Genomic DNA, 20,871 nt, shown 5'->3' with positions numbered 1-20,871 from the left:
ATAAGCCTGATCAGGATAATTGAACTGATACCGATCAGCCCCTTCTCCCCTAGATCATTTCCCCATCCCTGTTGCCAGTTCCCCCATTTAATTTTTGGCTGGGCTGCCTGTGGGTAGACTCAGGAAGGCAAGGCCTGTGTTTTGAGAGAGATAAGTCACAAAGCAGAATTCCTGACTCTGACCCCTGGGAAACAAGAGGACTTGAAAAGCTCAGCTCTTTTGTCGCTCAGTGCTGCTCTGCCTACCAGTGTCATTCTGAGACCTGAGACACTCATCACAGCAGTGGGTCGGTATGCTCCAGCATTAGGGGAGGTGGCAGGGCTGACATGGGTGGGATTTTCAGTGGGGTGGGCTCCCAAAAGCCCTTCAAGGAGCAGGAGGCTGGGTCTGAGTTGTCTTTTTGTCCCAGGGTGTTCTGGAAGGTGCTGGGTGCTTCTGCAGCTGCTGGCGTGGGGCCACTTGTCCCTGAGGCTCAGCTGTCTCATGTTTCCCAAAATAGAAAGGGAAAAGGGTCTGAGCACTGTGACGGGGGTCAGCTGTCCCAGCCATGGGCTTTTCTGATATGAAACTTCCCTGTTCCCACTCCCCACAGGCTGTGCAGTTCCGTGGGCAGAGGGAGGCTGGGATTTGCTCCGGTGGGTGGGAGAGGGTCCCGTCTCACTGCAGAGAGGCGCTGCCCCTTGTATGCAGGTCCCCCCGAGCTGGGCTGCCTGTGGAGACCCTGGCTCACCGCCCTCCCCAGCCACTATATAGCACATGGGGGCACAAGGAGGGGACAGGCTGCGGTGACAGGTGACGCTGACAGGCAGCAGGAGCTGCCAGGTCCTGCCCAAACTTGGAGTGGGAGGTAAGCTTTTCTTCCTGAGCCACACAGACCCTCCGTGCTGCTGGCAAACTTCTTTAATTCTTTGGTTTTCATTGTTTTTCTTTCATTTATTAATTGACTCTTAAGGATCTACAGCTGTGGGAAAATCTTCTGAGAAGCCACAGCAATTTAGGTCTTCATTCTCCAAATTCTTCAGCCTGGTAAGCTGCATTTATTAATGTGCGTGTTAATTTTATGTTAGTCTCGTGATGAAGCTCAGCTTGGGGGAGTAGGCAGATGACCCTGGTGACACAGGCAGCTGAAAATGGGACACAAATTGATACTTTTTTCCTTAAAAGTCTCCAGATGGAGGATCCCATCCAGCTGAAAGAGGAGGGCAATAAATATTTTCAGGCCAACAACTATGAGAAAGCCGTTCAAAGCTACACTCAAGCCATAAAGCTCAACAAGGACAAGGCGCTGCAGGCAGTGCTGTACCGGAACAGGGCAGCGTGTTACCTCAAAAAGGTGAGAAATCCTCCTGGTTTGCCCAGACATTGATTGAGGGGAGAACAGCAGGGAGGCAGCCAAGGGTGCTCACCAGCTGTGGACAGTGGGATTTGTCTATTTATCAAATATGGTCTTTGCAAAATGGTCTGAAATTATTTGTTCTGGGCTTGTCCTGGAGCTGTAAATCTCCCTCTCTGCTTCAGTCCTGGTGTGGCTGAGCACATCCGTTTGGGTCAGAGGTGGTTTCATTTAACTGCTTTGAAACAAAAGCTTTTGGCAGCCTGTTGCTGCCTCACCCCCATCACAGACCTTCTCCTCTGCCCCCATCACTGGTTGAAAGGTACCTCAGCCCCGTCTTTCCTTCTGGTTTCACTGGACTGTTCTGTTAGTGAGTGGGAACAGAGAGGTCTCAGTGTGCATCAGCAATGGGACGTGCCCTGCTATTCCCAAGCTAACAAATCACTCCTCCCCTCTGGTTTAACAGGAGGAATACGCCAAGGCGGCCTCAGATGCATCTAGAGGTAAGGAAGGGGCTGTTTGAGGAAAGAACTGTGGTGTTGGGTATATTTGCCCCAGCCTGCTCTTGCATTTGCTTTTGGGGCACTTTGGTCTTATTCCACAACATCCACTAAGTGCTGAGGCCGCAAGGGAATTAATGAATAAAGTACAAAAGAAGATGCACCAATCTGGTGCATCAGTGCAATTGATGCTGACCAGGTACCAATTCACTCACAATATTAACAACTATGTCTCAAGGAGCTGTAGTCACTGTAAAGCAAATCATAGTTCACACAGAGGATTTTTGAGAAGCAAACCGATGCCTGGTGTTTTGGATTTTTCCCAGCTATTGACATCAACGCTTCGGATATCAAAGCCTTGTACCGGCGCAGCCAAGCTCTGGAAAAATTGGGGAAATTGGACCAAGCATTCAAAGATGCTCAGAAATGTGCCACCATCGAACCCCGCAACAAAAACTTCCAGGAGACCCTGAGGCGACTGGGGGCCAACATCCAGGAGAAGGTAAATGCTGGTGGAGCCGTCCCAGGTCCACGGAGCAGGAGTGGGAGCTCTTTGCTCTGGGTCGTGCTGATGAATTGTTGGTTATATTGGAAACTTGTAGCAATGTAAGGGGATAAATAGGCTCCGTTAACTGGAAGTTCACACTTGTTGCATGTAAATCTGATTGAATGGTTAAACTGGAAAGTGTGGCAGCTCACTCCTGAGGCTGGCCTGGTCCTGAATGTCTTTGTAAGGTCCTTGCAAGGAACTGGACCAGCTGTGGACTGAGTCTGGCCATTGCCACATTGTCTTAGTTACCTTTGCGGGGGTGCTGTGAGGAAGTTCCTGCAACTTTACATACCATGAGGTCTCAGCTGATGGCTTAGGCTTGGCTCTGCCCTTGCCTGCAAGTCTGAGGTGGGTAATTGATGCTGATCATTGAGAAGCAATGCCTGTTTTGTTATTCACCTTTGATTGCCTCTGGTTTGAGGGTGTATTATGTCCTTGAAGTGATAAAGGAAAACTGCTCCTCCATTTTTCTCCCTCTGACGCCCCACACACTCTCTGTTGGCACAGCTGCGCATTCAGTTCTCCACGGACTCGAGGGTGCAGAAGATGTTTGAAATCCTGCTGGATGAGAACAGTGAGAAAGAAAAGCGAGAAAAGGTGAGAACTCTCCTGGACTTGACAAAATTGCTGGTTAACATCAGAGGCTGCCCCAAGGAGCAGAAATCTCTTCCTTTCCCCACCTCTCCCGGATGGAGGATGAGGTGAGGAGCTGGGGAGAGAGAGACAACCGAGTGGAGAAATGCCCCAAAAAGGCATCACCCTTGTGCTGTGGGAAGCTGGAGCAACCTCCCAAAATACCAAAGGGGTGGGGTCAGAGTAGATGTCTTCTTGTGCCCATCTACCACCTTCCCCATGTTTCCTTCCAAGCAGGGACCCGCTTTTCTAGAGCAGAGCAAAACCAACCCCCAGCTGCACCTGGAGAACCTCCCAGGTGGAGTCACAGCTGCTCCACTGCACCCATCAGGAGATGGTCACCCCACAGCTCCCCCCGGGACACCCCAGAGCTGCATGGGGGTGTTTTGGGGGCTGCTGGCAGGGATGTGCTGCTGAGCCCTGATTTTTCTGTCTCCCACCCAGGCTGCCAACAACCTCATCGTCCTGGGGCGGGAAGAAGCTGGTGCAGAGAGGATTTTCCAGAACAACGGGGTCAGTTTGCTGCTGCAGCTGATAGAAACCAAAAATCCTGAGCTGATCCTGGCAGCCGTGCGGACACTTTCAGGGATGTGCACAGGACATAAGGCTCGGGTAGGTAATGGGGTGCTCGGGACCTTCACTGCTATTGCCTTGAACCAGGGTGAGTGGAAAGTTGCGATAGTTTGTGAGCAGTGGGAAAAAAATATCTTCCTTATAATATCTTACTCAACACCAAGACAGTTTTTATACAGTCTAAACCAGCTCATAAGCAGCCCTGTCTGTGTCTTGTGGTTGGAAACAGTAGATGGACATATGCAAAATGCATGTGCATATCACTGTGATGGTGCAAAGGACTGGAGGGAACTACAATACAATGGCTTTTTGCACCAAACAGGTTCTGTGTTAACAATCTCTTCCAAATCCAGCTGCGCTCATCAAAATGTCCTCATCGGAAACAGTCTGCATCACTGGCAATTCTACATTTTAGGAGTTTTATCAATGAATATAAGAATGAAAAGCAAAACTGACTTGGGATTCACCCAGGCAAATCCTTTCTTTGCACAAGTTCAACCTGACCTTTCTGAAGCACATAAGAGGGAAACGCTTGTGCCCTTGGCTGACGACCGCTCTGCTCTCTCCTTTCTGGGACCAGGCCACCGCCATCCTCCACTACCTGGGCATTGACAATATTTGCATGTGGATGTCGGTAGACAATGAAGAAATCTCACTGGCTGTCTGCAACCTGCTGCAGACCATCACCGACTGCTTGCTGGGCCAGGGGAAGGAGGAACAGCACGGGAAGGAGGAGGCCGTGGTGCTGGGTAAGGGCGAAAAACCTGGTGGTGCTTCAGTCTTGCTGGAGGAGACGTGGAGTGAGCAGGGAGGGCTCTGCTCCTGGGATGTCCCCTTATTCCTTCCAAGGGGGGGCTTTACCCTCCAGCTGCCCAGAATCACAACCTGCACACAGCTCTTATCCTTGTGGTGTTAATTTGAATACCCAAGTTCCAGCCATGTGATGGCTTGGAATGGTTTTCACTGGGTTCACCAGCTTTCCAAGGTAATTTCTTGTAACTGGCTGCTGCTGCCTTGCTTCTGTGTAGACAGTAAAAAAGACTTGAAGATGATCACGATGCGTTTGCTGGATATGCTGGTCAGTAAGAACGTATCTGGGCAGGGACGAGACCGAGCTCTCAACCTCCTCAACAAGAATATACCGAGAAAGGACCTGAAAGACCATGACAACAGCAGGACCACCTTTGTCATTGACAATGGTGAGTCCTTCCCCTCATCCCTGTTCTGGTTTGAGAGATGTGGAACTGTGTATTCTTGCCTGAATAACTGTAGAATTGATCCTCTCTAACAAGTGAACCCCCTCTGGCTTTTTTTGGTGTATGTAATCCTGGAGCAAAGTTAAAATTGTTTACTGCTAAGTCTAAGGTTAAGAGGAAAAAAAAAACTCTGAGAGCAAGAACTTTTTGGTTTGTAAAGGACTGACAACTTTTATGGTCAGTTTATTCCAATGTATTTGCTATAGTAAGGAGGATTTGACTTGGATAAATTGTCTAGCTTAAACAGGATAAGAGGAGCTTGCTGGATCCTTAAACTGGTTGCTTATAAAAACTGAAAGTTGATGAGGAATTTTTGTGGGGTGCGTTTTTATATTAATTCCAATGCACATGTGTTACGTTTTGGTGGAAGTTTATTTAATAACACTTTAGCAAAAGGAGGGTTAAGACAACCAGAATCACTTGAAGGTCACTGACTCAGTCAAACCTTCCACCCTTGGGGGTCAGTAGGTTTCATGCCTCCTGACAAAAATAACTCATCCAGCCAGGGACAAAATCCACAGCTCTGTTTATTCAGCTCTGAGAGCTGTTTAAAAGCCTGATGTCACAAACCTGTCATCTCGACAGCAGAAGCTCCTCCTCAGTAAATATCCGAGTGCCTTCTTTGTTTAAGGCTTTTGTGGTTCAGCTGCAAAGTAATTGAAAACTGCCCAATCTGGTTATTTCACTGCAAGAAACCAGCAAATAGTATCTTGAGCTTTGTACAGCCTCTCTCCTCTAACAGCAGTATCTCTCCATTGTTTCCAGGCTTAAAAAAGATACTGAAAGTGGTAGGGCAGATTCCAGAGATGCCTGACTGCCTGCCGCTGACAGAGAACACCCAGCTGACGGCCTCCATCCTCCTCAATAAACTGTACGATGACCTACGCTGCGACCCGGAGCGTGACAACTACCGGGTGATCTGCGAGGAGTACATCAAGTGAGTCAGGGCTGGCCCTGGGAGGTCTTAAGGATGAGATGAGGCACTTCAAATCCAGTTAGATTGCCAAATTGAGGCCCTGGGAGATAATGATTTGCTGCTGGATCCTTCAGCTGGGGTCCTCAGATCCTCACATGGTAACTCCTACCTGCTGGATCATGTGAATTTACATGAATTTTGGCTCAACTGTGTCCCACATATCTATATATTTCAGCTCCTGATCTGAGGGGGGACGATCCCTGCTCAAGCGATTAATGTGAACCATGAGCAACTGCTGCTCCATGTGCTGACTCTGTATATCCCTTGCAGGAGCAAAGTTGACCCCCAGGACATGGATAAGACGCTCCATGCCATCCAGATGGTGTCTGGAGTTCTGCAAGGGCCCTTTGACTTGGGCAACAAGTTGCTCAGCATGAAGGGAGTCATGGAGATGATGGTTGCCCTGTGTGGGTCTGAGAGGGAGATTGACCAGCTGGTGGCTGTGGAAGCTCTCATCCACGCCTCCACCAAGCTGAGCCGGGCCACCTTCATCATCTCCAATGGGGTGACGCTCCTGAAGGAGATCTATAAGAAGACCAAGAATGAGAAGATCAAAATCCGAGCGCTGGTGGTAAGGACGGCAGCCCCTGCCTCTAACACCTGCAATACTCACCAGCTTAAACCCTGGACCTGCGAGAGGGGACAGGTCCTGAGAACATGTTGGGTTCCCTCACCTCATCTGGGGAATGGTTTATGGTGCTTCCCCCTGCAAGGAAGGGTGAGGTGGCAGACTGGGAGAACACGTGGATTATTGGGAACCTGGAAGGCAAAACTGGTTAATCCTCCATTAAAGACACCCAATAAGAGCACAAAACTTCACTTTGCTGTGCTATAAGATGAATGATCTATGGGGTATCAGGATGCTTCCTCTTTGTTAGACCTGACCTCAAACTTTAGATATGGGATTAGGCTGTGATAACGGAGTTAATCAGTCTTTCTCACTGGTGTATCCTCTTCATCCCCCTCAGGGTCTCTGCAAGCTGGGCTCAGCAGGAGGTACAGATTATGCACTGCGGCAGTTTGCGGAGGGGTCCACTGAGAAGCTAGCCAAGCAGTGCCGAAAGTGGGTGACTTTATTTTTTTTCCTTCTGTTGTTCCATGTTTTCCAAAATACAATATGCTCCTTCCCCCAGAGATCCTGCCCACGTGTTGCCTTCATTTACGTTAGCAGCCTGGAAGTTGATAGTGCCCCCAGGGCCCATTGCACTAGGACCTGGAGTTCTTCTGTGCCTCGAGCAACCATGTGTTCCTCCTGCCTATACCCACACAAGCCTTTTCCCCTCACTCACTTCCCATGTGAGACACCAGACATGGTCCCTCCCTTTTTGTCAGAATGGTACAGCCTAGTCAATGTCATCTAGAATACGCACAAGTATCTTCTGAAGGTGAATTTATCAGGTGGACAAGCCAAGGAGGTGGGAAGTGACTGAATGGGTGATCATTGCTGCTGGCACCCAATAACCAGGCATCCCGTGTTTCACATGATGGTGAAAGCAAAGCAGCGCTGGGTAGCTGTGCTGCTCTGTCTTTCCTTGCAGCATTTAGATCCCTCAAGCTGGGTCATGGGTAGAAGATCATGTTTCAGGAGAAGCACCCACAGTCTTTAGGAGGTGCAAGCAGAACCTCGGGACATGTTTGGGCCTGAAATGGTCTCAATATGTGTTTTCCTCCTTCTCCCAGATGAATTAGTCCTTGGATCCTGAGATAAAAACAGATGTTTTTCTCTCTTCCAGATGGTTGTGCAACATCAGCATTGATGCCCGCACCAGGAAATGGGCTGTGGAAGGGCTGGCGTACCTAACCCTCGATGCAGATGTGAAAGATGACTTTGTGGAAGATGAGCCAGCCCTGCAAGCGATGTTTGAATTGGCCAAGGTCTGTCTCCTTACCCTGTTTCCTCGTTCCTCTGGTAGCACCAAGTTCTCCCAGCTCTCTAGCCCAACGCTGTCCCCCCAAGCAGGAGGAGCTGTGACCCCAACTTCTCACCTCTAGTTTAGTAAAACTGCAGTTTTGCCTGTTTTATGGGGGGCACCTCGAGATTGTTATCATCCTGCTCTTCTCCCCGGGCTGAGGAAGACTGATCTTTACTGTCAGCAACTGCATGAAAACCAGAAGCATCAAGGTGTTGACAGCACCTGATAATGTCAAACAGCATGTTTGGCCATAAAAGCTTCTGTTTTTCCTTGTCATGGGCTATATAGCTTGGGATAAACCTAAGAACACTTCAGCTAGTGCAAACCACCATGATGGCAGTCCAAAGGGACCTGTTTTCCTGCTGTGATCTCCTCACCCTCACATAATCCTGTATTCTTCTGTGCAGACAAGCGACAAGACTATCTTGTATTCCGTGGCTTCTGCGCTGGTGAACTGTACCAACAGTTACGACACCAAGGAGCTGGTCCCGGAGCTGGTGCAACTGGCAAAATTCTCCAAGCAGCACGTACCGGAGGAGCATCCAAAGGTAGGTTGGATCTGAAGATTTTCTTTGGTACATCCAGTGTCACAGAGCTCAGGTCTCTGTCTCTGAGGCTGAAGTTGCTTTGCTCTCTCACCAGGCTTGACTTTAGTTGGCAGGATGGCAGCTATTCAGGGCCTAATCCCTTTCCAATGTCCCTCCTCAGGACAAGAAGGATTTTGTGGTGAAGCGGGTGAAGCGGTTGCTGAAAGCTGGTGTTGTCTCTGCCTTGGCCTGCATGGTGAAGGCGGACAGTGCCATCCTGACGGACCAGAGCAAGGAGCTCATTGCCAGGTGCCTCCATTGCTGTCATGGGAGCTGGGAGTACTCAGTGTGCCACTGAGATGGGGACCTGGGCTGGCTCCTTGCTTTGTGGGGTGGTGCATATGGGGAAGGGATGAAAGGGAGGTGGATAAAAGATTTAAAAGCAAAGCTTTACTTAAGCAGTATCGTAAAAATCCACATTCTGACCTTGAAGCTGGCTTGCTAGGATGCATTTTGATCTATTCCTCTGCACGGGTTTCATTTGGAACAGAGTTCCTGGAAACTTTTTACCGTGCTGTTTATTGCTTCCTCCCAAAGTGCTGTGGCCACTGCATTAAACATCTGGAATTTACCCAATGGATCTGGCACCCCTGCAAAGCCTCAGCCCAATTCCATGAGAGATGTGGGTGGTTGCCTTCCCGTGGGGCTGTTCCTCTAAGCGATGCTGTGTTTCTGCAGGGTGTTTCTTGCCTTGTGTGAAGACCCCAAGGACCGTGGGACCATTGTCGCTCAGGGTGGTGGAAAGGTGATTCCTTTTGTGTTTGCAGCCCAATCTGATGTGCAGTTGATGTCTGTTGGGAGCCTGCAATGTGGCAGGAAAGTATGAGACATTTTGGTAGCCCCTGGGGTCCAGACTGACACCCCAGTCCTGTCTCTGCAAGTCTCCAAAGAAACAATCTTGAAACAACTGTGTGTGATCTACGAGCTGTGGTGTGATGCCTATTTGAGAACAAAAGAAAAATATCTCTGTGGGCTACAGACCCATTTGTTCAACAGACACATCTTTAGGATATTTGTAACCTATTTTAGTATATTTATGCCATCCTTTAAATCTTCTCAAGGGGCATTGAATGCTTTGCTGTGTGTCACTAGGCCCTGATACCTCTGGCTGTGGAAGGCACAGATGTTGGCAAGATAAAGGCTTCTCATGCTCTGGCAAAAATTGCTGCTATCTCCAATCCAGACATGGCATTCCCAGGGGAGAGGGTAAGCTTAAAGATACTTGATAATTCCTTTAACAAATGAAAGTTGCTGAGAGCTGAAAAAGCAATGGCATGTCTCTTTTTAGGTGTATGAAGTGGTGAGGCCGCTTGTCAGCCTGCTGAACACTGAGAGAGATGGTCTCCAGAATTACGAGGCTCTGTTAGGTCTCACTAACTTTGCAGGAAGAAGTGATAAACTTAGGTGAGTTTAACTGCTTTTTGACCTTCTTTCTTCCCCAGAAGTGAATGTGAATTTCAGTTCAATGCTTTTCTTGTTAGGACTATGAAGACTGGTCAGTTTGAGCTACCTTTGGTAGAACTAAAAGATTAATAAGATAGCTGGGAAGAGGAGAGTGGCATCTTTTCCTCTAGAAAGAGGAAAGACATGAACCTAATCTGCATTAAATACAGAATAAACCACATGTCATGAGCCCAGTGCTGTGGACACTGATTTGTTTCAAGGTCTTCCCTATTTACAGTTAATATTTTATAAGTTGGTTATTGCTTGTCTCATGATGTATTTTGTTTGACTGTGTTTCACACAGGATGAAGATAGTCAAAGAGAGGGCCCTGCCAGATATTGAAAACTACATGTTTGAGAATCACGACCAACTTCGACAGGCAGCCACAGAGTGCATGTGCAACCTGGCAATCAACAAGGAGGTAACTCATGGGACATCTCGGGCTTGAGCGCATGCACTTAGTTTATGAGCCCATGTGATGAGGCATTCCTAAATGTGTTATCTCTGGATATCATGGTTTGGTTTTTTGGGGGTTTTTTAGGTTCAAGAGCGGTTTGTGGCTGATGGCAATGACCGGCTGAAGTTGGTGGTGTTACTGTGTGGTGAGGATGATGAGAAGGTCCAGGTTGCAGCGGCAGGAGCCCTGGCCATGCTCACAGCAGCACAAAAGAAGCTCTGCTCAAAGATGACTGAAGTGGTAAGATCATAAACCTGATAAATGGTTTAAAACCATAAACCAGTTGGCAGTGTAGACATAGCCTTGAAGGGACCTGGCTTGGTCATTAAAATGCCTCTAAAAAGGAAGGTGTAGTCCACCAGTTTGATAGTGGGGAACTCAGTGGTGAAGCTGAGACCTGGGTGTGCATGGTTCTTGTTCATCCCTGCACAAAGTAAACCCACCTGCCTTAAACTAGACTTCATCTCAGAGCTGGAACATTTTCATATAGCTATTCCTCAAGCTAAGGTCAGGATGCCAACTGTCAGGCAAGGTTGGGAATGTAGAATATTATTCTCTAGGCCCTTAAAGCTTTTGATAAATAATCTGAAATCCAAACCCTGTTTCACTCAGAAATGAGAAGAGCTTGCTAGATAACCTACGGAGCTTTACAAATCCCCAAACTTCTCCATTCCCTGAACAGATCTGTAGGTGCTGAGAAGTCATTCAGCTGTGTGAGGTCTATCTGTGAAGAGAGCTCATGGACACTGTGTTGCAAACACACTGACATTGGACACTGGGGCTTATTAGAATAAAAATGATTAATCAATGCAAAGGAGGGGCTCAGGAAAATCAGTGTGGGGAGGGGATGGTCTGCTTCTGGTCATCTCAGCCGTGTCAATACTCTGATTGGATTCTTTGCACAGAGATTATGCAGCAGCCTGAACATGAAACATGTTCCATGTCGTGCTAGTGCTATGAAAACTTCTGACTTTAGTGTTAAGAAAAATTGGCTTCAAAAATTTGGAGTCAGGTTTCCTTAGTTAAAAAAATCAAATAACCTTACCTGACATGAGTATTGAAGAGGTGAGTCTGCAATTCCTTCTGCTGAGAAATACCTTGTCAAACTTTTCTTGGTTGAGGTATTATTCAGATCAATACTGATGATCTCTCTCTCTCTCTCCCTTGAAGACCACCCAGTGGCTTGAGATCCTGCAGAGGCTCTGCTTGCATGAGAACATGGAAATACAGCACCGGGGGCTGGTCATCGCTTTCAACTTGATCAGCTCTGACAAAGAGCTGGCCAAGAAGCTGGTGGAGACGGAGCTCCTGGAGATTCTGACGTACGTTGGCAAGCAAGAAGATGACCCCAAGAAGCAGCACATCATCAATGTAGCACGTGATTGCCTCACAAGGTGCATGGATTATGGGCTGATCAAACCTCTCTCTCAGGCATGAGGAAATGAAAGTACTAAAAAAGGCTGAGTGAGGGGGGAAAAAGCTACTGAGAAATGTGGATAAGTGAGAGCCATGAGGAGAATCTAGTGCCGTTGTCAAGGCGTGGGATAGTTTGTGAGCAAATGTGGAGGATCAGAAACTGTAGGAGCAAAAGGGGTGCGATTTGTCTGGGGAATTTGGGAAGCGTCCATCTGATTAATTCCCAGATGGTGTAAATCCTTTTCTGTGCCCTCATTCAGCTGATGATGAAAGCTTCAAGGCCCAGCTGTAAAGGGGGTGGTTGTGATGGAAATGTGCCAGGGCTGCTGGAAGGAAACTCAACTGAGCTGAGATTTGTTCTGCGACAATCTACAGCTCCTTGGTACTTCAGGTATTTCTAGCAATGGTGGAACGGGGAGGGTTAAATGCCTCCTATCCTGTAGACAGAAAATAAGTTGGGTTTTCGCTGTGTGCTTTTTTTTTTCTGGTCATTTATGGTATTTTTTTAAACAACCTTAAGTGATGTGCTAAAGTGTGCGGATGGCAGGTGAACTCTTAATAAATTCACTACTTTGTTCCATGTGGACTTCCTGTTCTGCTTTTTTTAAGCAAATGGAGGATCTAAGGCAGCTCCCCCTAGCAGCCTTGCACATGCTCAGGAAGCTGCAGTGATCGGTAGCACAGGCTCAGTTTTTACAACCTGCAAACTGTCCGGTGCTGCTGAAAGGAACATGCAAAGTCACTGTGAAAGGCTGTACGAGGAGGTGGCACTAATGGGTTATGCTGATGTTCACACCAGGATGGTCTTTGGCTCAATGGGAAATGTTGAAAATATGTATGGAAGAAGCAGACTGAGAAGCAAAATGCACCAGCTGGTCATCACATTACACTTTATTATATAAATGTTTACATTGAAGCACAGATTCTTTATGTAAGCTATGGAAAACAGAAAAAAGAAATCAGCCCTTTGCTTTAATCCCTGGGGACAAGAAAATTAAGCAGATAGCAAAGATCTTACTCAGCAATGATTTAAATGTGGATTCAAGTGCATTAAAATAATGAAAATTATGGAAGGAACCACAGGGATAGTCTTTCCTTGTATGTTGATTAAGAAAAAAAAAATTGAAAAGTGCCTCTAGCTTCCTGAAGTTAGTAAAGCAAGAATTTTTAAGTTAAAGGGGAAATTTATTTGGATGGTGATTCCAGTTGCATGCAATGTCTTATTGTAAGCATATTTGGTTAAATCACTGGTGCTTTATAATCTCACTAGGAGGATATCAGACTGCTCTTCCAAACCAAATGAACCACAATAAGATTTATTTTTAACCACTCTTCAATTTTGGATGCCCAGTTTTAGGAACTTTGGATCTGTCTTTCAAAAGTACTTTGCATTTAACTCTATACAGAGAATTTTATCTAACCAAGACAAAAAAATGCCATTAGTATCTAAGGGTGGTTATGCAAAGTTTTTCTTCTGCCACTAAAGCTCCTCTTTGGAGTAACTGGGCTCTTCCAACTCATACTGACTGTTGCTGAAATTGAGTGGGGAAACTAGTTTCATAAAAGCCATTTATTTGCCTTTTTCTTAGCTAAAAGATGGATAGAAGGCCCCATTATTATTTTCCTAGATACCTGAATATAGGCTGTCTTAAAAAAAAGGCTTTGAACACTGGATGCCTACGCTGTTTTGTAACTTCTGAGCAGTATAATGACTACAAGAGAGAGCTGGGGAAAGCCAGAAAGTCTTCCAGCCTTGGCATAGAGGCTTTCATTTGGCAACGCACCTGCACATGGTCAAAGGCTGAGTGTCAGGTTGTGCAAGTCCTTGAAAGAAGCCTTGAGGGAATGATGGAATTCTACTGATATTCAAAGTATCTCTTTTAATCATTGCACCATTAAAACCATTTGATTTAAAATGGACTGTAGAGGCTTCCCAAGAACATCTGGCCATTTAGAGAGGACCAGCCATTACAAAGGAAATCCTTTGACTTCAGATATAGAATAAAATAATTTCAAAAATACATAACTGTTTACCTATCAGGATCATGTTGGGATCCAAGGTGGTTGCCTGTTCTCAATTACTAAATAGCAAGTGTAGATTTAAGTTGGCTCTGGATGCTACACAGACCAATATATTTTTTAAAATTTCTCTGTGAAATGGAAAGCATGGAGGAATAATACCAAATACAATGCTTCTTTCTAAGCCAGAGAAACGACGGACACTCTCAATAATAGCATGCTGTGCTATCCCTCCCTCCATTTTCCTTAAATATATATTTACTTTTCTCATTTCTGATGCTAGTATTCCATAGTACTTGTTTACTATTTCATCACTGTAGCACAGAATAGCAATATCTTTCTTGCTGTAACCCTTTTTAAGGTACATATAACAATGTCCTGCCACATATTTTGCTATGTCTTTTTCACCTAGTTTGCTTTCTATTTTAATACAGCCTTGCACAGCATGAGCACATGTGGCTCTGCATAACAAGTTTTTCAAACGTTGGTTGGGAATATCTAGGGTAGGGTTCTCTACAATCTTTTCCATCTGGTATTTTAGATAGCTATAGATACTGTTTGCATTACGAACCACTTTGGTCAGTGACTCAACAGGATCATGCCATTCTTCTCTTGGAAGACCAGTTTCATAACAGTGACTTTTCTGTAAGTAGTCCAAGAAAATCCAGAAAAAGCCAGGCTCATGGAGATCTGGGGATGAAGTTATAGCCAAGGCTTTGCTATACCAATTACCTTCCCCAGCTTGGAAATTCTGCGCTTCATCCACTATTATGTGCTTCACTTCATCAAAGTTTGCCTTCAAAAAGGCTACTCTCGTCACAGCTTGGCAAATGTTTTTCTGCCTACAGAAAAAAATACAAGTAGATTAAAACTGATCTCTGCATTATCAGCTACTGGGTTTGCTTGATCAGAACAAAGTGAATGCCCATGATATTGAAGTCATCTCTATTAGTAGATGCCCAGGACGTCGAGAAAAGAATTTGAGCCTTACTAAAAGTGCATCCCAACTTCAAACACTGCAACGGTGGTGGACCGAATAGCATACCAAATATACTGATCTGTACTCAGCTACTTAAAAATGCTTGTGAAGTAACAAGGTCTTGAAATTAATAACTGGAGCACACTTACCGCACAAAATCTCTGAGAGGCTGGTTCTCACATACATAAAGAACTTCATTTTTTGTGCACTGCAGCATTGTTCTTATTTTGTCTATGATCTTCAGGGCCACTATAGTTTTTCCTGTTCCTGGCAGACCATAAACAAACAGCTTCTTGCTTTTGTGAAGATTTTCTGACAGCACCTGGTATTGTTGCATGGTCAAGAGGTTCAAAAACTCAGAACCAACACAGTCACTTAAAAAGGACTTGAAAGACAGCAGAGCTACTGTGAGAGCATGTAAGAGATCCTTCATGTTGCCACTGGTGATTAGGCTGTAGTTTCGGGGATACATTTCTTCAATATTCAGATCCCATTCTTTTCCACCACTAATTGCAGAAGGCAAAGTCAGCAGTTTTGGTATTACACACAATTTGTGACTATAGCCCCCTATGTTCACTAATTTCTCCTTCAGCTTCCAGGCTATGCATCTTGAGTATTCAAAGAAATCCTTTGAGATAGGATGCTCAAAGATTGTATAGAGGACAGGTGGCCTGCCCTTGGCTATTAGAAGAACGTCACAAATTATGTCTTTGTTTTCTGGCAAGCCAATGTCAACAGCCCAGCTTCTGGAAAATATCAAAACTCCCTCAGAAAGCTGCTTCAACTGATTTTTCATTAAAATATCCAATCCTTGATGCTCTTGGAGGAGATCCTTAGTGAGTTTTTCTGGAGTATATATTATGCTCTGGGATTCCACTAACAAGGCAAAGCAGAAGAAATGGTTAGTGTTAGCATAAAACATGCAAATCCAGCCCTCTGAAATGATTCTGTGGAAATTAATATTGGTGAAAGGCTACAAATACAGACCATAGCTGCCTGAAATACCTTTTGTACTTCTTAAAAATTTCCCTTAACCACACCATGCATTTCCAGATTCTTTTGCAAAGACTACTTCCTCAGGGAGCTCAATCCTCATTTCCCAGCCATGCCTTAGTCCCTTTGCTAAAAATGCCAACACATGACCAGCTGTTGCCAACTTTGTATAGGAGACCTAGCAAGTAAACAAAGCAGCAATAAGGGCTCAATAAAAAGTCCCTCGGCACCTGGCTGATCTTGCAATGCCACAGAAATGTTGGATGTAACCAGCAGCAGACTCTCCACTCTGGTTCCAGCCCCAGGCTTTTTATGTATTTACGTTGGGCTGATTCCCAGTGACCTTCTCCTCCTGCCCTTCCCGTTTTTCACTGGGTTGCAAAAAGATGTTGGCATGGCTGTGGTCAGTCCCCAGAGACGTTCAGGTAGCTGAGCTCCCTCATGTACACGTAGCGATAGCTGGCAGAAGATCAGTTCTTGGGGAAGGGGGTCATCAGGCATTTGAATGCAATGTTGCTGTCGGATCTGCAAACTGTTTCCATCTCCTTGCCCTGTTTAAAGAATGTCTTCAAAATTATCTTTGACCTTGACCATGCCCTTGAGATTTATGTTGTAAACCTACCAAAGAGTGAAAGCAATGTGCAAACCTACCTGGAAACAATTGCTTACAAAGATCATCAACACTCTCAAGGCCCTGGTGTGAATAGACTGGCTTGGCAAGAGGTGGCCCCTCTGTCAGACTGAGCTCCAGCCTAAAAGTCTCAGAAAAATTTGAAAGATCTGGAAAAAAAGAAATCAAGACGTGATATAGCATAAGCATTTGCTGTCCCTTAGTGCAAGAGCCACAAGCTGTACCCATGCTGGTTTTAGATCTTTTGCTCCTCTTTAAAACAACAAATGCAATGCATAGACAGAAACTTTGCAACTCCCACGGACAGCAGCTCATCAGCAACAGAACAGGCTCAGGCCAGGGACTGTGGAGCTGCTCTTGGTTTCCTTATCTCATTAGCTGCTGTTGTGAGCTTGCTCTCTGTTAGTTATACCACTTTCACTGCCCAAGAAGTGGCCAATGAACAGTTTATCCATCCACAGCTCTCAACTTACTAGACCAGCAGCAGCAGCAGCGGAGAATGCCCCTAAAAAGCAGACAGAAAGCACAGATTAAGCTGGAAGGCAAAGGGCAATTGGCAGAGACTACAGCAACTATGTATAAAAACACATGCACCGGGGTTTAACCACAAAAGCAGTCAGCTGGAGGTATGGAGAGCTCACGCTGCAAAAGCAGGCACTAACATTGGCATTAATGAGCTGCCAGTCACCAGGACCTGCTGCAGCCAGAAGTGAACAGTAAGGAGTGTAAGCAGCAGAAAGACAAGTATTTAGCAAGGACCTGAAGCAGTCAAATGGTTCGGTTTGGTCAGGCCCCCAAAGAACACTGAAAAGCAGGTAAAGACTATCTAAGGCACACAACACTGCCTGGTGAAGAGCAAGAAAATAAAAGAAAATATCAAAAATGGAAAGGAATTGTCCTGCTCTGTTGGACCTGGATCAGCAGCGGTCATCCACTCAGCCCACTCATTTGCTTTCAGTTTCCTGATGGTGTTGCCTTCCACCAGCCATGAGTCCGGGTCTTCAGCAAATGCGATGCAAGTAAATGGCTGAATCTTCACAGCACAGACATAGCCACAGTGATCTCCAGCCTCGCTGTACACCTTGAAGATTTTGTGTTCGCACCTTATGATGTGTGTATATTCTTCCCCACAAAAATGGAACAGGGTTAATTTACTTTGAATGGAATTGATTAGGAGACTTAATTTTTCAAGGTCCTCATCATCACTGCTGAATCCCTGAACTTTGCTGTCATCATCCACACCGATCCATAAATACCCGCCGGCTGCGTTTGCAAATCCAGCAATATACTGTGGCAATATCTCTTTGACACGAATCAAAAATTTGTCAGTTGAGTAGTGCTTGAATTCCACATGTCCTGACTCTGTGAAAGTCAATGTCTCTCCATGTCGTAGTTGGTCCCTATTAAACAACTTGTCAACAGTGTTGTTTATAATATTCATGTCTCCTTCAACAGCCAGTATCTTCCTGATTTTAACAAGTGGTTCTGAGCTAATCTCTGTCCTGGCTTTATCTTTCTTTCTTTCAAGGAACGAAAATGCTTCTTTAGTGCTCACATGGTAGAGAGAAGAAATACCTTTTGTGTACAACCCAGTACTCAGGCTGCAGATACGTGGCTTTGTACTTGTAGAGGACGTGTTTTTACTGCTCCAGGTTTTAACAAAAATCAGAAGGTAATTATCTTGCTGTTCAAAGTCCAGGTATTCTCTCCAGTCCGGAAACAAAATAAGAGACCGAAAAGTCTCTTCTAAATCTGGTCCAATATTACCTCTCTCCAAGTTGTAAGTTTCATTTTCAATCTCTGCTTTTATTACACCTCCTCCAGAGTTCAGCAAAGCACACACTGCATGGGCAAGGGTGTATTTTTGATCTTGTTTGGAAATTTTTGGCATATTTTTTCTTGCTTTTTCACCAAAACGTATTTTTCCAACACACAGAACTACTTCAGGATACTTTGTTTCTAAATCGACCCAGACTTTCTGCTGTTGATCACCTTCAGAAGCCATTCTGGGCCTGAAACAATTGTAAAACAACCGCTTACTATTTATGCTGAAACATCAATCTTCCAAAGACTTAAAAAAACATTAGCTAAACAGTGGCCATCCTTTGAACAATAAATATACTGAGTTACAGAGATGAGAACAACAGGGCTTTTCCTCCACTTCCACAAAAAGTGTGCTTGCTTAAAACCCAAATTTGTCTGCAGTGCCCAAGTGTTTATTTTTCTGTCCTTGAGCATGAGGGCTGTAGGGACCTTGCTGTCACCTGTCCCTAACACAGCAACAGCCTCAGTTTCTCTACGGCCAGGCTTGTTACTTCATTCAACACCACCCCCTCACATATTCCTGGACCACGCAGCCCCTCCTCACTGCTATAATGACTCAGAAAAGGCTTGTGCGAAGCCTCACCTTGATCTTAAGAATCCAGTAATCTTACTGATTAATAATCAATAAATAATAACAACTGACCCTTCTACTTTCAGCTCTATTTGGCCACACTTGCTAGTAAGGCGGCTGAATCTTGGCTGACTGCCAATTGGCACATGGACTGCAGGCAAACCCTTGGAAATGGCGGCAAACTGCATCTACATCACATTTCAGCCAGTTCCTTAGAATGAAATCCAGCCCCCGTGCTACAGAACACAAATGTGGTACAAAAGAACCTGGAAAGAAAAGAAGGTGTGCCTAGAAGAGATCTCGCCCGTGACAGGTTCCAGTAGCACAGATTTGCCTTTCGTGTGGCCAAATATCAAGTCAGAGAGCTGTAGGGCACAAAAACCTCCAAGGAACATCTCCTCTGCATTTGAGACAGCTTCACGCCTCTCCTCCGCATTAAATTTGCTGTGGAATGTCGCTCTGCTGCTTGTAGCTTTGAGTTATGGTACAGCTAAAGCAGCAAGGACATTAGTGTGGGCTAATTTTTGCTACTAACCAGAGCAATTTTCCCATCTAGTTCCATGAGCCGCCCTCTAGCTTGTTGCAACAGGACAGTCCAGCTGATGGCGGAGATCCCAGATTCCCCCAGTGTGACAGAGAAAAGTACTTACCTCACCTCTTCTTCTTATCTCTGGGCTAAAATGTCAATATTTGAAAAACCAGTTTTAAATCCTTAAATATTTAAGCCCCAGAATGATGCGCAGCAGAAATGGGGTACAAAGCATCCAGTGTGTTACTTGTTCTCTCCTCTAAAATCAAAGAATCAAGAAACGAAACCTACTCTTCCTGGTTTCACTTCTCTGCCAATTTTGTCTTCTTCTCTGTGACAAAGCACTCGTGTTCACAGACTTCACTGAATCTTTATAGCTCTGTCTAAAGTTCAAAACCGGTTTTTGCTGGGACTCCTGCCATCCAGAGCTATTCCCTCCCCCTGGCACTTTTCCAGTGGCCAAAGCCTATCAGAGGAAAGAGACAATTAAAAAAAAAAGAAGAAAAATTTAAAGAATAATTAAAAGAGAAGCCTCACGTAGTGATGGCTGAGTTTTTGCTGGGTGTCTGCTCAACAAACTTGTGTATTTTTTTGAAGGGAGAGGAGAGAAAATGAAATAGTGTTGAAAAACTGCAAGCTAGCACCAGACTGCAGAAACTTGCAGAACAGGAAGGAAATCTGTGGGTGGGATTATAGTTTCATGAACAAAGTAAAAATGCTTTTTAGATTTTGATTCCATATTTTTTAAAAGAGAATCCGCTGCTCACCCCCTTAGCAGGAGCTGATGTAATACCCTCCATTCCTTGCTTTATCTCCTGTCTTCTTTCCCTTCACCTCCCTGCAGGTTCCATGCTGGTATCCCAGGCTTCTCTTTATCCATGATGAAGCACAGTTTTTCCCAGTTGAATTTGCAGTGGTGCCCGCCATCAGTTACTGAAGTCTTCCCCACCTTCCCGGCAGGTTTCTCCTCTACGGGGCTGCACAGTGTCAGGAGGAAACTCACAGGTGCATGGATGGGTTAAAAAGCTTCTTTTTTCCTGGAACTTGTGAGTCTCCCTATATATTTAACATTATGGGGCTATCTTCGCCCCTTAGATCAGATCCTCTTCTTGGTCACCCTCAGGCAGGGTCAGGAACATCCTCCCCAGCAGAACCATGTGAAATTCATCTCCCGAACAGGCACGCGTGTCACACGGGAGTTTCCTGCAAAGTGCTGCAAACTGAACTACTGCTTGAAAACAACAGGAGGAATTTACCCATCTTGCCTTAAACAAGCAAGCATTTTATTTTAATATCTATATTAAATCAGATTGGATAAGAGGATACATTTTTTCACACAAAGGGCTGTCAAGCATTGGAACAGGCTGCCCAGGGCAGTGGTGGAGTCACCATCCCTGGAGTGACTTGAAAGACATTTAGACCAAGTTCTTAGGGACACGGGTTAGTGCCAGATTCAAGTTATGGTTGGACTTGAGCTTAAGGGTCGCTTCCAACCAAAACGATTCTGTGATTCTATGATTCTCTTCCTTCCAAAGCACCTTCTGTTCAATTGTTTCAATGTTTTTATTTCTCCCACTTTTTTTAATTTCCGCCTTTTTATTTCTTAGCCGTTTCTGGGGGGAAACTGCACCCATCACACTGTCCCTGTGTTGTGGAGCGGTTTCTACACAACACGCAGCCGGGAGAG

At 45.4% G+C, this 20,871-nt stretch overlaps 2 protein-coding genes across 5 annotated transcripts; one reads left to right on the top strand and one right to left on the bottom strand.

Moving 5' to 3' along the window:
- The first annotated feature begins 733 nt into the window (after positions 1–733).
- On the top strand, positions 734–12,026 carry UNC45B (unc-45 myosin chaperone B). 3 transcript variants are annotated; one of them, XM_065853299.2, is made up of 21 exons: positions 734–847; positions 953–1,026; positions 1,165–1,333; positions 1,800–1,836; positions 2,160–2,335; positions 2,891–2,980; positions 3,461–3,628; positions 4,170–4,338; positions 4,618–4,788; positions 5,611–5,782; positions 6,092–6,392; positions 6,790–6,884; positions 7,555–7,696; positions 8,142–8,282; positions 8,443–8,570; positions 9,000–9,066; positions 9,414–9,527; positions 9,610–9,725; positions 10,069–10,186; positions 10,307–10,462; positions 11,393–12,026. In XM_065853299.2, exons 3-21 carry the CDS (start codon positions 1,172–1,174, stop codon positions 11,657–11,659), a joined length of 2,790 nt encoding a protein of 929 aa, XP_065709371.1. In that variant the 5' UTR covers positions 734–847; positions 953–1,026; positions 1,165–1,171; the 3' UTR covers positions 11,660–12,026. The 3 variants fall into 3 exon arrangements, with proteins under 3 accessions (XP_065709371.1, XP_071672973.1, XP_065709370.1); XM_071816872.1 differs by lacking the exon at positions 953–1,026 and having other exon boundaries at positions 770–847; XM_065853298.2 differs by lacking the exon at positions 734–847 and having other exon boundaries at positions 854–1,026.
- Positions 12,027–12,511: 485 nt separating this feature from the next.
- LOC136110088 (schlafen family member 9-like) lies at positions 12,512–19,701 on the bottom strand. Of its 2 annotated transcripts, none has more exons than XM_065853273.2 (5): positions 19,476–19,701; positions 17,173–18,272; positions 16,281–16,409; positions 14,786–15,512; positions 12,512–14,499 (listed from the first exon to the last, which is right to left on the bottom strand). In XM_065853273.2, the coding sequence occupies exons 2-5, from the start codon at positions 18,263–18,265 to the stop codon at positions 13,713–13,715; spliced, it is 2,736 nt and encodes a 911-aa protein (XP_065709345.1). In that variant the 5' UTR covers positions 18,266–18,272; positions 19,476–19,701; the 3' UTR covers positions 12,512–13,712. The 2 variants fall into 2 exon arrangements, with proteins under 2 accessions (XP_065709345.1, XP_065709344.1); XM_065853272.2 differs by having other exon boundaries at positions 19,306–19,700.
- Between the last annotated feature and the right edge of the window lie 1,170 nt (positions 19,702–20,871).

This window comes from Patagioenas fasciata, chromosome 19 (genome assembly GCF_037038585.1).
Source record: "Patagioenas fasciata isolate bPatFas1 chromosome 19, bPatFas1.hap1, whole genome shotgun sequence".
Taxonomy (NCBI): domain Eukaryota; kingdom Metazoa; phylum Chordata; class Aves; order Columbiformes; family Columbidae; genus Patagioenas; species Patagioenas fasciata.
This window is presented reverse-complemented; position numbering and strand designations above follow the sequence as displayed.

Excerpts from the sequence above, each read along its gene's own strand:
- UNC45B (XM_065853299.2), top strand. The coding sequence starts at position 1,172 with ATGGAGGATCCCATCCAGCTGAAAGAGGAGGGCAATAAATATTTTCAG. Across the intron at positions 2,336-2,890 it reads GGGCCAACATCCAGGAGAAG|CTGCGCATTCAGTTCTCCAC; the intron begins GTAAATGCTGGT and ends CTGTTGGCACAG. Across the intron at positions 9,528-9,609 it reads TGGCATTCCCAGGGGAGAGG|GTGTATGAAGTGGTGAGGCC; the intron begins GTAAGCTTAAAG and ends GTCTCTTTTTAG.
- LOC136110088 (XM_065853273.2), bottom strand. The coding sequence starts at position 18,265 with ATGGCTTCTGAAGGTGATCAACAGCAGAAAGTCTGGGTCGATTTAGAA. Across the intron at positions 15,513-16,280 it reads TTGTAAGCAATTGTTTCCAG|TGGAATCCCAGAGCATAATA; the intron begins GTAGGTTTGCAC and ends TTGCCTTGTTAG. Across the intron at positions 14,500-14,785 it reads CCTCTCAGAGATTTTGTGCG|GCAGAAAAACATTTGCCAAG; the intron begins GTAAGTGTGCTC and ends TTTTTTCTGTAG.